This window comes from Festucalex cinctus, chromosome 1 (assembly GCF_051991245.1).
Source record: "Festucalex cinctus isolate MCC-2025b chromosome 1, RoL_Fcin_1.0, whole genome shotgun sequence".
Classification (NCBI taxonomy): Eukaryota; Metazoa; Chordata; class Actinopteri; order Syngnathiformes; family Syngnathidae; genus Festucalex; species Festucalex cinctus.
Window position 1 is genome coordinate 6,307,641 of NC_135411.1, and position 16,200 is coordinate 6,323,840.

General features: G+C 38.1%; 1 protein-coding gene across 3 annotated transcripts in view; it reads left to right on the plus strand.

Annotated features, from left to right (window-relative positions):
* The first annotated feature begins 1,630 nt into the window (after window positions 1-1,630).
* Window positions 1,631-16,200, plus strand: part of LOC144013850 (protein unc-13 homolog A) — a 58,187-nt gene continuing 43,617 nt past the window's right edge. For 2 of the 3 annotated variants that reach the window (XM_077513150.1, XM_077513168.1), the window contains exons 1-5: window positions 1,631-2,109; window positions 11,005-11,034; window positions 11,151-11,250; window positions 14,726-14,843; window positions 14,979-15,102. In XM_077513150.1, the coding sequence (XP_077369276.1) occupies window positions 2,088-2,109; window positions 11,005-11,034; window positions 11,151-11,250; window positions 14,726-14,843; window positions 14,979-15,102 (394 nt within the window). In that variant the 5' untranslated portion in view covers window positions 1,631-2,087. The remainder of the gene's footprint in view (window positions 2,110-11,004; window positions 11,035-11,150; window positions 11,251-14,725; window positions 14,844-14,978; window positions 15,103-16,200) is intronic. The other variant, XM_077513160.1, reaches the window with a different exon arrangement.

The window sequence follows — 16,200 nt, forward strand, 5'->3', positions numbered from 1 at the left end:
GACATTTGTGTATATAGTGCTTACCTAGTAAAATAATATTGTTTATGCAAAAGTTATAATTATTCTCTAAAAAAAAAAAAACATTTAATATCCGTGATGGTAAGATTACCAATCTGTGTCCCTTTAGAACAAATCCAATGTTGAAAGTCAAACCAACATTTTTTAACATACTCGCATAAAAAGCATGCATTTTACAAATTCATATTACAGTAAATCCATGTGTAAAAATACTGTTTATTTGAACAGAAACAAACTGGAAGCTGTGGATACCAGAATCATTTTTTAAAAAGAAACTAATGGTGCAAATATAAACAAATCTACAGAACAACTTGCATATTATATATCCTCTAAATCTTAAACTTGTAGATCCAACAGTCCTTTACTGAGTACTTGAACTACAATTTAGGATGGCTCAGTGGTAGAGGTTGTCTTACAACTGTGAGGTTGTTGGTTCGATCCTAGTGCCGTGTGATGCTATCAAATAGGGGTGTGAATTGCCCAGTACCTGACGATTCGATCCGTATCACGATTCATAGGTCACGATTTGATTCGCTACCAATTAATCCCAATACGAATTTATAAGTCGATTGTTGCGATTTTTTTTTTAACTCAAATTTAGAAAGTACTAACCAGTAAATTTGTACATGTGCACTGTAAGATTTGTATGCAAATGTTTTTATTTATTATTTATTTATCTGAAACGTCAGTCTTATAGCTGTGAGCCACTGTATTTAACAAACATGTTGCAATCTGTTTCATATTTGAACAGCTTTGAAATAAAATATTAAGGCTAAATGTTCCATTAATTAATATAACATTTTTCCATGATTAAAGGTGTGAACCCTAACCCTAATAAGACGTTTTGTTGAATGTTTTTCCCATCAAAAATGGAGGTTTAAAAATCGATTCGGCCGCCTATTGAATCGATTCGAGAATTGTGAGATGTAATATCGCGATATATTGCCGAATCGATTTTTTTTTTAACACCCCTACTATCAAAGATTCTTGAGCAAGGTAATGAAAGTACAGTTGTTCCTAATGCTGTGTAATCAGTATGTGGAAGGAGTACAGTCTTCCCTCGCTATAACGCGGTTCACTTTTCGCGGTCTCGCTGTATCGCGGATTTTTTTTTAAGTGCAATTTTGCTTTTTTTTTTTTTACAGTAATATACCCATTTTATAAAATTTATGAAGGTTTGAACATTGTCAATGTTTGAACAAGAGAGAAATGTGAGAACATGTAAATGCCTCAATGAGAAAAGTGTATAAATTGTGCGGTCGGGGATTTTAGAGCCTTAAAACATTTATAAGAGTTGTAAAACATAAAGCTAACTACTTCGCGGATTTCATTTATTGCGGGTATTTTTTGGAACCTAACCCCAGCGGAAAACCAGGGAACACTGTAGTCAAAATGCAAAGCTCTTTGAGGGAAAGATAGGAAAGCACTATTTTACCATAGAAATAGCATTTTTCAAATGTAAATTTTCCAGTATAACATTATTATTTTTTAAATGTTAAAACTTTTTTTTTTTTCCAAACAGTAAAATATTGGATTAAGTAATTGTAAAATCAACAGTGTCAACACATTTTTTTTTTGTAAACAGTAAACGTATAAAATGTGTTACCGTAATTTAACGGTCCACTTTCCTTTTTCGGCAACCACAGCTGCCGGTATTTTACCGTAAAAACAGCATTTTTTTTTTTTTTCTTTTTACAGCGCATTGACGTCCCATCACGTTGCCCATCCCGCCAGTGACGTCACAGCGGCGAGGGGAGCTGTCCTGCTGAAACAAGATGGCTGTGCGGGCGGGAGGAGCGGCGGCGAGCTGAGGCAATGCAGGGGAGCTACCAAAAGTGGACACAGGGTACTTCTACTACCCCTGTGCCGAGCAGCAGACGACAGCCGCGCGTAGCCAGGCGAGGAGCTTTGATTTGAGAGAACACTTCGGTTTCCTGCCCCCCCCCCTCTCTACAAATTCGCCTTTCAGCAGTCAGACGGAGCGAGACTGCAAATCACGGTTCGGCCAGGCAAGTAAAGCGGCTGCTCAGCGGAGGACAGCCGGGAACCCTCACGGCCACGCAACAGAGATGTCCCTACTATGCGTGGGAGGTAAGATGGAAATGAAGCGTTTATTTTGGCTTCGCACTTGCTCGTGTATGTGTGTTGTTGTATTTATTTATTTTTTAGTACTGCACCAAGCTGTGTGACAAACTCTTTACTCTTGTGGCGTCGCCGAAACACGTTTGGGAGCTGCTTTGGTGTGGTGGTGGTGGTGGTGGGGGGCGGTCATGACCGGACTATGTCGTCAAAAGTACCTTTAAAGATAGAGTTGAGCAAACGTGTATTGTATGACTGGCCTTATCACGTGACTGACAAGGTTGTCTTCAGTGTGTAATGTAACGCGCGTGGGCAGACGTGTACGGGGTTGAGACAGGAAAGTGGAAAAGCCCCCTTGCCGTCCGTTGCCGCGTCGGTGTCGGTGCCGCTGCCGCCTCCCTCCTTCCGCCGCTCGGATGTAGTCGTGAGGGAATACTCGCCTGCTGGAGGGAGGTGCGCGTCACTTCTCAACGACCCCCCCACCACCACCCCGAAGCGATGCGTCATCTCCTCCCACCCGACTTCCCGAAAAAAAAAAAAAAAAAAAAAAAAAAGGCACCTGATGCTGGTGCTCCTCAGAGTCATGAATAAGCATCTGCTACAATTGCCCATTTAAAAAAAAACCCCGCTATAGCTAGAATGATTCAAGTGATTCCCCCCAAACACACACACTCCTCCTCCCGCCTCTCTCATTGATTTTATGAAGTGCTACAGAAATACTTTAATGACGTATTGGTAGTTGGATCCTTGAGCAAGGCATTGCAGCCGAAACTGCTTGGACATGTTTTGTGTGCATATGACAGTTGATGCATTCGGGCGAGTGTATGATTATGATGCCACCAGAAAAGAAAATGAAAAAGTCAACACTGGAGGGTACAATCTTCAAACTTTTGATTTTTGATATACGTCCACCTTAGATGGTTTTCCTTGGGTCCGTATCTATCTATCTACCTACCCACCCACCTATATATACATTAGGGGTGTGAATTGCCTAGTACCTGACGATTCGATTCGTATCACGATTCACAGGTCACGATTCGATTCGATGCCGATTAATCCCGATACGAATTTATAAGTCGATTGTTGCGATTTTTTTTCATTCAAATTTAGAAAATACTAATCAGTAAGCTTGTAGAGTGTAAGATTTATATGAAAATGTATTATTTATTTATCTGAAATTTCAGTCTTATAGAGGTTGTAATCTGTTTCATGTTTGAACAGCATTAAAATAAAATATTAAGGCTTAATGTTCCGTTCATATAACATTCTTCCATGCTCAAGGTGTGAATCCTTAAAAAAAAAAAAAAAAAAAAAATCGATTCTGCCGATTATTGAATCGATTCGAGAATCGCGCGATGTAGTATCGCGATATATCGCCGAATCGATTTTTTTTAACACCCCTAATATATATATATATATATATATATATATATATATATATATATATATATATATATATATATATATATATGTCTCCGGTTCGAGTCCAGGCTCGGACCTTCCTGGGTGGAGTTTGCATGTTCTCCCCGTGCCCGCGTGGGTCTTCTCCGGGTACTCCGGTCTCCTCCCACGTTCCAAAGACATGCATGGCAGGTTAATTGGGCGCTCCGAATTGTCGATAGGTGTGCTTGTGAGTGTGGATGGTTGTTCGTCTCTGTGTGCCCTGCGATTGGTTGGCAACCAGTCCAGGGTGTCCCCCGCCAACTGCCCAGAAGCCAGCTGAGATAGGCTCCAGCAGCCCCCGCGACCCTTGTGAGGAATAAGCGGTCAAGAAAATGTATATATATATATATATATATATATATATATATATATATATTAGGGGTGTTAAAAAATCGATTCAGCGATATATCGCGATACTACATCGCGCGATTCTCGAATCGATTCAATAAATTTTTTTTTTTTTTTTTTTTTTAAGAGCTCAGAATTGTTCATTCGTTAGTCTTACCGATTCAACGTCTTATCATCATTGCCTTTTTTTGTTTTTGTTTTTTTGTGTGTGAATCGATTTTTAAACTTCCATTTTCAATGGAAAAATATTCAACAAAACGTCTGACTTCGGGTTAGGATTCACACCTTGAGCATGGAAGAATGTTATATGAACGGAACGTTAAGCCTTAATATTTTATTTTAATGCTGTTCAAACATGAAACAGATTACAACCTCTATAAGACTGAAATTTCAGATAAATAAATAATACATTTTCATATAAATCTTACACTCTACAAGCTTACTGATTAGTATTTTCTAAATTTTAATGAAAAAAAATCACAACAATCGACTTATAAATTCGTATCGGGATTAATCGGCATCGAATCGAATCGTGACCTGTGAATCGTGATACGAATCGAATCGTCAGGTACTAGGCAATTCACACCCCTAATATATATATATATATATATATATATATATATTTGTCTCTCTAAATGTGGTCTGACTGTGGCTGAATAATTTTGAGGAAATAATTTTAATGTGATACTCCCTGACCCCACCTATCAATAGTGCGATTTAGCATGAGATTATTATTTTTTCAAGGTCCTCTCCCCAAGTCTTTTTTTTTCCCCCAACAAATACGAGCAATAAATTAATAAATATTACAATAACAACTGTAAATTTTTTGCTTTTATATGTTAGGCTTACGCTAAAATTAAGACAAATGAACCATGAATGAATATGAAAGACAGTTTTTTCAAATGTCAATTTGAATTCAAGTAATTGTTCAGCCCTACCCGTGATTGACTGCGACCAGTCCAGTGTGTCATCTGCCTTTCACCCAACGTCAGCTCGGATAAACGCCCCCCCGAACACGACAAGCGGTATAGAAAATGGCTGAATGGAACGGACGTGCGCGTGAATCACCGGAAATGTTTCCTGTTCATTATCGACCGCCCTACAGGTCTCCCCGCTCGCCCTCAATGTGAGTAATCGCGGCCGCGTGTCAGAGCCCCGCGCGGCGTCTGCCGTCGACGTGCAATGGCGGCCAAACAGGGAGGCAAGGATAGGTAACGGCTTGAAAGTCACCTCTTGTGCGTCACCGTTGACGACGCCTGCCCACCTCATCTCGTTCTAACCGGGGAGGGACCGCCCACTGACTTCCCCCTGCTGCACTGAGTCAGTCCCCGGGTGTCGTTAAAGCCCCTCGGTCTTGATCCATTCATAAAGGCCGGCCGCGGCGGCCGTCGGAGCCGTAGACTACGAGACTTGGCGGAGTGCCCGGCTTTTTTGTTCCTCTTACATCATTCATGCTTACCTGACTGGAGCTATTTCTGGCCCGCGCAGCACTTTGCGCTCCTTCAAGAGGCCGCGTTTCTTCACAGTTATCTGTCGACGAGGCAGAAAAGCAGACGCGCAGACGGATTACGCTTGAGAACACCCGACTTGCTCGCCGGCCAACTTTGAAATCGAAAATCAAATCCCTTTGCTCTTGGTTTGCCGCTTAACTTAACCCTCGTCAAAGCTCGTGAAGCACTTCTGATTGAGGCTCTTGAATTGATTGTGGTAAATCACTTCAACACATTTTGACACTTTGTTGGGTTTGATTTTCGTTGCTGGTCCCAAAATCACGGTCTCCCTATTTGATATTCCTCAAGAGTTCGTAGTTTTGCTTGCTGTTGACTTGGCATGGCGCTCAATTCTCGGATGGCAAAGATTGCTGTGTCAGGTATTTAATGAATGAAAGCCCGGCATATAAAATGGGTTTGCATGCAAATAAGATGGTGAAGCACAGTGGATGTGAAAAGTCGACACATCTCTGGTCTCCAATAACAAATGAATGTAGAGAGCTTGATTTCCGTTACAAGGTGGGAAATATGTCAAGTGTCACAAAAAAAAAAAACGTCCCGAGTAGGACACTACATTACTGCGACTCATTGAAACTAGGGGTGTGCCAAAAAATCGATTCATAAAAGAATCGAGATTCTCATTTATTAATCGAATCGAATCGATATTAACTCATTCACTGCCAGTCATTATAGAAAATTTTTACATTTCCAATACTCACGTGATATTACATTCAATAATTATATATAAACCGAATCTACCAAATAACAGAATAGACTCCCTACTTTTTGTCCCGTCCCGTTCTTTTATAATTGACAGCAGAAAAATGTAGGTTTGCCAAAATACAGCCATTTCTCCCATGGACTCTGAAACTGTGTTTATTTCCTATAAAATGGGGCAATGATGTCATCTACCGGTGGTTGGGCATCAGTAAAGTTGTTTCCAAGTTTGATATTTACAGTGGAGCATGCTCAGATTCGCCCCCATTTAGCACCACTCTAAAAAATACAATTGACAAGTATACTTGTCAAAGGCAGTGAATGAGTTTTAATATCCAAAAATCTATTTTATTTAAATTAGAAATGAAGAAGAAGGGGAAAAGGCAGTTGAAGCCCACATGCTGTTTTTGTGGAAAAAGGCACTTACAATACAAAATTAATAAATGTTTAAACAAAAAAACACAAAAAAACACTTTAATGTCTCTATTTGTCATTTTGTCTTGCAAAGCAGACTGGAGTCTAGGGGTGTGAATTGCCTAGTACCTGACGATTCGATTCGTATCACGATTCACAGGTCACGATTCGATTCGATACCGATTAATCCCGATACGAACTTAAAGTCGATTGTTGCGATTTTTTTCATTCAAATTCAGAAAATACTAATAGTAAACTAGTAAACTTGTAGAGTATAAGATTTGTATGAAAATGTATTATTTATTTATCTGAAATTTCAGTCTTATAGAGGTTGTAATCTGTTTGATGCTTGAACAGCATTCAAATAAAATATTAAGGCTTAATGTTCCGTTCATATAACATTCTTCCATGCTTAAGGTGTGAACCGTAACCCAAAGTAAGACGTTTTGTTGAATATTTTTCCATTAAAAATGGAAGTTTAAAAATCGATTCAGCCGCCTATTGAATCGATTCGAGAATTGCGTGATGTGGTAGCGCGATATATTGCCGAATCGATTGTTTTTAACACCCCTACTGGAGTCGATCATGACAATGTTGTGCATATCTGTAAATTGAAGCAGAAATCATTTGTCAATCAAATAATTTTGAATCGAAAATCGTTTGAATCGAAAATCGATTCCGAATCGAATCGTCGGCCCAAAAATCGTAATCGAATCAAATCGTGAGACCGTCAAAGATTCCCAGCCCTATGAAACCAGTCGTTTGGAGCCGCTAGCTCCAAAAAAATGGGCAAAGTGGACGTGAAAGCTTAAGGTATGTTGTTTTTGGTTGAAACATGGTGTAAATTGTCGTTCATTAAATCGTTTGTACGGATATACTCGTTTTGCTATATATCAAAGTCTTCAAGCTATCTTAGCTTGCTAGCTGCTAACAAACAGACCGCACTTTGCTTACAACACATTCCTCAGCAGAGATCAAGCCTGAGTTAAAGTGTTAATTGTGATAATCGTGTTAAATCGTTAACTTTTTGTTCAAAATTACTTGACGAAAATTTTTGTCAACGGACGGAATTATCACTGGAAAAAGTTTTGACATTAATTATCATGAGCTCATTTTTTTTTTATATCTCAACAACCCGGCATTCGAGCAGGGGTGTGTAGACTTTTTCTATGCACTGAACAGCCATGACTTTGACCCGTCTTCTGAATCTAAGCTACCTAACCATAACCTGCTTCTAGTAAATTGATCGATATGTTCCAACCCTGCACAGGCAAGTGTTTGCGTTCAAGGCATGCGCAACGTATGCGTTGTCCGTTGTGCTCGCTGCATGACGACGTCACGTGACAAAAATATTCTTCATGGAGTCTTGAGGACATTTCTTGTGACAACCCACCCTGTCATCGAGATTTATGATCATCACAGCCTTAATTAAGCTTCAGCCTTTCGCGGTCGAAAATCCAATTTTGCTTCATATTGATCCTCGTCCCCGTGCGTTGTTGATGCGTCTGTTTTGAGACTCAATACGGTAAAACGTCCAAAGTCAAACACAACCCATTTAGTGATGATTATGATTTTGCATAAAATTCAAAATAGCTGCCGATCCGATCTGTGACTGGCATGAATTTGTTTATATTATTTGATGTGTTTTGTGATTTCTAAGTATGTTTTTATATTTTATCTGGTTTTATTATCTTATTTTATGTGCAGCACTTTGGTTCCATTGTGGATTTTTAAATGTGCTATACAAATAAAGTTGATTGATTGATTGATTGAAAGTCTCCCACGAGCATATATATATATTTTTTTGGTCTTAATTCTGTCTAATCTGTAGAATTTTTGTTTTAAATTGAGTTTTTTAACTGTTGCACAGCATCCTCGAGAGTCTTGAAAGGCGCTTCCAAATGTTATGGATTATTATTATTATTATTATTATTATTATTATTATTATTGTCTGAGTCATTTATATATATATATATATATATATATATATATATATATATATATATATATATATATATATATATATGTGTATATATATATGTATGTATATGTATGTAAAATGGATGTTCTCTCACTAACGTAGCAGGAACAGTAACACTTAACACAAAAAAGGTCTTTGCTGACTCAGGGCGATTTTTTTACATAAACGTTTCATTTTTTCCGGTTACTATGGCGACAGGTAGTGATGTGGCAGGCCACTATTAGAGAAGGTGATATTGGTGTTCACAGCACGTATCCCAGTAGGTGATAGAAGTAAACGTTTTAGTTCATAACACTCAGGTTGGATGTCGTTTGTATGCGCGCGCTGGTGCGCATGTCGCGCGAACTGACAGTGAGAGTGATGTGCAGATTGGACAGAACAAGAGTGCGGCATTAAAAATAGCGGAGCATTAAAAATGTATGCGTACGCTTGGTCGAAGCTGGTAAAGCGGTGCTGCAGTGAGGACTGTCACTATAAACGGAAAAGTCAAACAATATGCTTGACAAGGATAAAGAAATCATAATATTTGATGCTCCCTTTCAGGCTGTTTGCATTTTTCAGAACACTGTTACATGATTTCAACATGGGGGGATCATCTACCGCCTTTCATATTTTATTACATTCAATGCTTAAATGTAATGCTGGGCAATATGGGAAAAAAATGTTCTATCACGATATGGGCCATTTTATATCACGATAACTATATACTAGGGCTGCACAATATATCGAAAAAATATCGATATCGCGATATTGGCCCTTGCAATATGCATATCGCAAAGGCACGCAATAAGTTTTATATGGAATTTTATGCTTTTTATATGAATTTGACCAGTCAGACGCTAACTAAAATGTGCATCGCCATTCAATAGTTGAAAATGATCAAGACATAATTACAATTAATTAACTAAGATTACATGAAGGTTGCTTATTTTGACCCATGAAAAATGATTTTTTTTCATTAGGTAATAAAAATGTAATTTCTTTAGGTACATGTTAAATATCGCAATAATATCGATATCGCTATGTTCAGCAAGTATATCGCATATCGCATGTTTTCCAATATCGTGCAGCCCTACTATATACCACAATTAGGGATGTCACAATAAGGGCAATATCGTAAAACTGCCACAATATCGTCGTCGTCATGTTCACAATATTTAAAAGGAACACATTTGTTAAAAAAAGTCAGGTTGATTTCCATTTGTGCACTTCTAACACCCTCTAGTGGCTATTTTATTAGTGCAATTTAATTTTCATTAGGGATGTTTTGGCCTTCTATGTTTAAAATCTATGCTAATTGTCAGATGAAGGGGAACCAAATTTGCTTGTGAAGCGATCAATGTGTGCTTGCATTACCAAGCAAGTGCCTCAATATTGTTATTAGAGATTGTAGGTGGTTTATATGCATTGCTGTTATCTACAAAAGTACAATGTTTTTTTTTTTTTTTTTTTTTTTTTTTTTTTTTTTTTAAGTGTTAGCTCTCTTTTTTACAATATTGTGATCTTTAGAAAATATCGCTAATATCGTGATAATTATCGTATCGTGACCTTCATATCGTGATAATATCGTATCGTGATGTTTGGATATCGTTACATCCCTAACAACGATATAGATATATTTGCAGTTCTTCCATGAAAAATTATACAACATACTTTGCTTACATTTTCACACTTTATTTGTAAGTAACATTAAACAGAATGTCACAAATGAATCCAGTAGTGCTGCAATATAAAATAATAAATGTAAACAAAGGAGGCACAGCAGCCTACACATTTTTATAAGGCATAAAAAATCAAGTTTTGACATTTTCGGTCATAAATTAAATGCAACAGCAACAAATATTTTTCAAAGTGCAAAGTTTCAACTTTATGTCTGTAGCTTTGTAGTGGACAGTGGACAAGAAAGTCGTCCATTGCTGGCGCTCTCCATTGCAAGCCGGCGAGACTTCCTTGTTCGCCGAGCCGCTCACTCGACCAATGACGGGCAGTTTGCAACGACGGAATCCAACCCAAGACACACTCAGGACCGCCCCCTCGTTTGAATAACATTTCGACTTGACAGTACGGCCCAAAACTGCCAAAATTCAAACGAAATAAATGACTAAATAAATAAATAAATTACTACATGAATAAATAACCAAGTAAATAAATAAATTCAATATAAATATATTTATTTATATATATTTTTCTCTTTTTATTTCCATTTATATTTATTTTTTTAGGATATAATTTTCGAATTATATTTTTTTATATATAATCCATTTTTATTTTCACTTTTAGTCATTTATTTAGTCATTTATTTATTTGAATTTTGGCAGTTTTGATCCTCCATAGAAGAAACCCTTGAGCAAGCAAGAAATACAAATATTTACTATACTATACTTTATACTCCTGTATGTGGGGTTGTGGTATGATATTTGCCAATTCCAGAACATAAGTTGCCGTGCGTTGTTTTGCAACCGAAAGCAGATGGTGTTCTTGTTTGTGATTCTGTCCCTCTGTGTGGTTCCACAGTGAAGAAAGCCAAGCTGGATGGGCCCCAAGGTAAGTCATCAGGTCCATCGCACGCAGACAGATTGAGCTGCTGGACGGCATGGCAAGATTGTAGGTAGCGTATCCAAGCGTAATGGTTCCGCAACGTTTTCTTTTGTTTCTGGCAGAGAAGTTCAACACCTACGTGACTCTGAAGGTGCAAAATGTGAAGAGCACAACTATCGCTGTCAGGGGCAACCTGCCCAGCTGGGAGCAAGACTTCATGTTGTGAGTTCTTCGCTGTCTCTTGTCTGTCTTCAGTTCACTACTTAACTGTATTGCAGATGCTAGATTTTTTTTTCCCCTCCCTCTCACTTGCATCTTTTTTTTTTTCTTTGAACTCCTCCACTTTAAGTTTCATCATTCCTAGGCATGTCCCAATTACCCTATTTTCCGCACTATAAGGTGCACCGGATTATAAGGCGCACCTTCAATGAATGACATATTTTAAAACTTTTTCCATTTATAAGGCGCTGCAGTAGAGGCTGGGGTTACGTTATGCATCCATTAGATGGTGCTGCGCTAAAGGGAATGTCAACAAAACAGTCAGATAGGTCAGTCAAACTTTATTAATAGATTACAAACCAGCTTTCTGACAACTCCATCCACTCCCAAAATGAATAAACTGCTGTTTTATTATTTTCTCTGAGGTAAAGTATTAGTATTAGCTAGCGATCCAAAATGGCGCGGGATCTCCTGCGCATGCGCGTCAATATTGATCCATATATAAGGCGCACCGGATTATAAGACGCAGGGTCAGCTTTTGAAAAAATTGAAGGCTTTTAGGTGCGCCTTATAGTGCGGAAAATACGGTACAGTTCTTAGAAAGATACATAGTCCGAAAAACTATCATGACAAAAAGTGATAAATTCATCGCCGGAAAATTTTTTGTCATATTTTTGTCACAATTTTTTTTTTTTTTTTTTTTTCAGATGAAAATAAAACAAAAACTAAAATAGAAGCCATTCATTGAGACAATGACGATAAGTAAATTGACCGACAGTTTTGTCAATGACTAAACGAAAACAACAATGACAAAAATTCACAAAATCCAACTCGAAGAAGGAATGAAACTTGGGTGGGAGAAAAGAACCACTCAGAAATTGGTCACTGCACTTTCAATTTTCAAACGTTTCCATTCATTGTGCAGCCAAAGTTAACTGTAAAATTAATCTCAGGCAATTATGCGTATTTTTATGATTTTTTTTTTTAGGTCTAAACTAAGATTTAAGATGATGTATTATTGTCAGTTCAACACGTTTCATTGAAACAAAAATGTAATAAAGATGCCGTTGAGTTAAATGTGTCTTGCGGGTTAAACGACATTTACAAACATGTGTTTGAATTTTCTGTGTAAAAGTTGAAATGTATGCTGAAGGAAAACTTTACACTAAAATTGCTTTTTATTTCGTCAAATCGAATTGTATTAAAAATAAAATAAAATCAGGTGACTAAATGATAACTAAAACTTTTATTTTTAGGGCTAGACTGATAATCAATCATCAATAAATAGATAATAAAAAATTAAAAAACAAATCATAATATTATAATAATAATAATAAAATATATAAATATAATATATAATATAATATGAATATATATATATATATATATATATATATATATATATATATATATATATATATATATAAAAATAAAACTAAGCTCATGAGTCTTCTTTGCCTGAAGACTTCCGTCCATTTCCCCGCCACTCTTATGAGGTGCTCCCCCTAGTGGCCCGCCAAGTAATTGCTCGATAAGTCATGAACAATGGAGCCGTTATAGTGGCTGAATACTAACGACAAATATCGCGATACTTGCGCAGGCGTATCGATAATCCATTCGGAGACAAGGTATTACGATTTATCGAGATATCGATATATCGTCACACTCCTACCGATGACTCCCCCTTTTTTTTTTTTGTACTAAAAATGAATATAGGCTTGGCAGCATGATGATGAGTGGTTAGCACGTCCGCCTCCCAGTTCTGAGGACTCCGGTTCGAGTCCAGGCTTCGGCCTTCCTGGGTGGAGTTTGCATGTTCTCACAGTGCCCGCGTGGGTCTTCTCCGGGTACTCCGGTCTCCTCCCACATTCCAAAGACATGCATGGCAGGTTAATTGGGCGCTCCGAATTGTCCCTAGGTGTGCTTGTGAGTGTGGATGGTTGTTCGTCTCTGTGTGCCCTGCGATTGGTTGGCAACCAGTCCAGGGTGTCCCCCGCCTACTGCCCAGAAGCCAGCTGAGATAGGCGCCAGCAGCCCCCGCGACCCTTGTGAGGAATAAGCGGTCAAGAAAATGGATGGATGAAAAAAGGCTTCAATTTTTATTTTATTTTTTGTTTTCTTACTAAAAATGAATCTAGGCTTCAAATAATGGTTATCGGCCGGTCGATCTCAATTAACTTTAGTCAAGTCTATAACTTAAAACTAAGTTAAAATTTCTTGTCAAAATTAATACTAATGACGAGATAATATTGTTTTTTTTTTTTATGCATTATTGGCATCCTTTTAAATGAGTTTATTAGCGCTTGTTCCTCAATAGCAATCAGAATAATTCCAATCACTACAGCACAACACGACGTGCGGTTTAGCGTAGCATTGGCATTCGAGCGCATGGGTCACGTGGCGGATTGGTGAGAATCATCTCATTACTCCATGCTTTGGAGGCGTTCAGCATTGTTGTGAGGTTTGCATCACTGAAGCTCTCTTACGTAATGTTTTGGTCACAGAGAGACGCTCGCCTGTCCTTCAAACTGACTTAAAGTGACTCTGGGCTGGACGGCCACCAGCCCTACTACGTCTTCATTAGGGTTCCCTCCAAGCGTGCGATAGCATCGCCGACGCCTTCGCCCATGCTCCTTCATGCTTTCATTCATCAGCGTCTTCCTCTTCTCTCCTAGCTGAATAGCTTATAGCACGATTAGCTACACTTCTATTTTTCCTTCCAGTAAAGCAGGGGTGTCAAACTCATATTAGCTCAGGGGCAGAAAATATGGAAGAAAATATATTACCAAGTGGGCCACATCGGTAAAATAACGGTATATAACTTATATACGATTACCGTCATTTATACGCATATTTTCGTGGACCAGCCCTAAATTACAGAACTCAAGTGTAATTATGTTGTTCCGAAGAATAACACAAATGCTAATGGAACGCGGCAACACTTTCCCGGTATACGTTCCGGACGTGTTAAATCGACCTGTTTTGCATATATATTGTATGCATTCCCAGAATGCATTGCCTGGCGTATTTAATGACGTTATAAGGACGCTAATCCTTGTCATATCGATTTGTGTTAACAGTAATTGAATTTGTGTCGTATTTAACACATTTATGTTGGTCTATGATTTAAAATAATAATAATAACAATTAGACAAACCATAACTTTAAGTTGTGTGAAAAAAATGACATCCAGGACAATTCCCCGTACGTTGCATTGCTCGTCTGAGAACTGCTTGTGAAATTACAAATTTTATATATTTTGATTGTGGCCGGCTGATTAATTAGTCCGACATTACAATGTTATTTATTTATTTTTATTTTTTTTAACTTTACAAAATCATCTCGCGGGCCGGATTAAACCCCTTTGCGGGCCTTATCCGGCCCGCGGGCCTTATGTTTGACACCCCTGCAGTAAAGGCTCCATGTGTGTTCCTTTCAAATAATTCCTCTCACCCTCCCTGTCTCTCTGTCACTGTAGTGAAATCAACCGCTTAGACTTGGGTCTCACCGTCGAGGTGTGGAACAAAGGGCTAATATGGGATACTATGGTTGGCACAGTGTGGATTCCCCTCCACAGCATCAGACAGTCAAACGAGGTTGGCTACCAACGACCCCTCACTCCCAAACCGTTGTTGATGATCAGTATCTAGTTTGCTTGAGCAATTTATTTATTTTTTTGATGCTCATCATCTCCATATTCAACTCTTTCCTCTCTCCATTGTGGCACGCAGGAAGGGCCAGGTGAGTGGCTCACGTTGGACTCTCAGGTCATCATGACTGACAATGAGATCTGCGGCACCAAAGATCCGACGCTTCACCTGGTGCTGCTCGACACGCGGTTTGAGCTGCCACTTGGTAAGTAGGGATGTCACGATAAGGGCAATATCGCAATATCGTGATGTTAAAACTGCCACAACGTCGTCGTCGTCATGTTCACAATATTTAAAAGGAACACATCTGTTAAAAAAAAAGTCAGGTTGATTTCCATTTTTGCAGTTCTAGCACCCTCTAGTGGCTAGTTTATTAGTGCTATTTAATTTTTATTAGGGATGTTTTGGCCTTCTATGTTTAAAATCTACGCTAATTGTCAGATGAAGGGGCACCTAATTTGCTTGTGAAGCGATCAATGTGTACTTGCATTAGCAAGTACGTGCCTCAATATTGTTATTAGAGATTGTAGGTGGTTTATATGCATTGCTGTTTTGTACAAAAGCACAATATTGTGCTTTTTTTTTTTTTTTTTTTTTTTTTTTTAGTATGAGCTCGCGTTTTTACAATATTGTGATCCTTTTTAAATATCACCAACTTCCCCACAATATTGTGATAATTATCGTATTGTGACCTTCATATCGTGATAATATCCTTTCGTGATGTTTGGATATCGTTACATCCCTATTGGTAAGTGCATCCAGTTCTGCCTTTTTACGGGCTGTTTTACCAGGGGTGTAACGATATCCAAACATCACGATACAATATCACAATATAAAGGTCATGATAAGATAATTATCACAATATTGTGGGGAAGTTGGCGATACAAAAAAAAAAAAAGGTCACAACATTGTAAAAAAAAAACGAGTTCATACGAAAGAAAAAACACACACAATATTGTGCTTTTGTATATTACAGCAATGAAAAATATTATACAAATATTATATATACAAAATATATAAAGAGGCACTTACTTGCTAATGCAAGCTCACATTGAGTTCCTCCACATATTGACTCACAAGCATATTACGTTGCCCTTCATTTGGATTTTAAACATATAAGGGACAAATCATGCCTTGTGGAAATTAAACTGCACTAAAAAACTAGCCACCAGAGGGTGCTAGAACTGCACAAATGAAAACCAACCTGACGTTTTTTGTTTTTTTTTTGTTTTAACAATGTGCTGCTTTTAAAAAGTATTTTTTCTACTTGCTGTCGACTGATGATGACATCACCTGTGCTGAG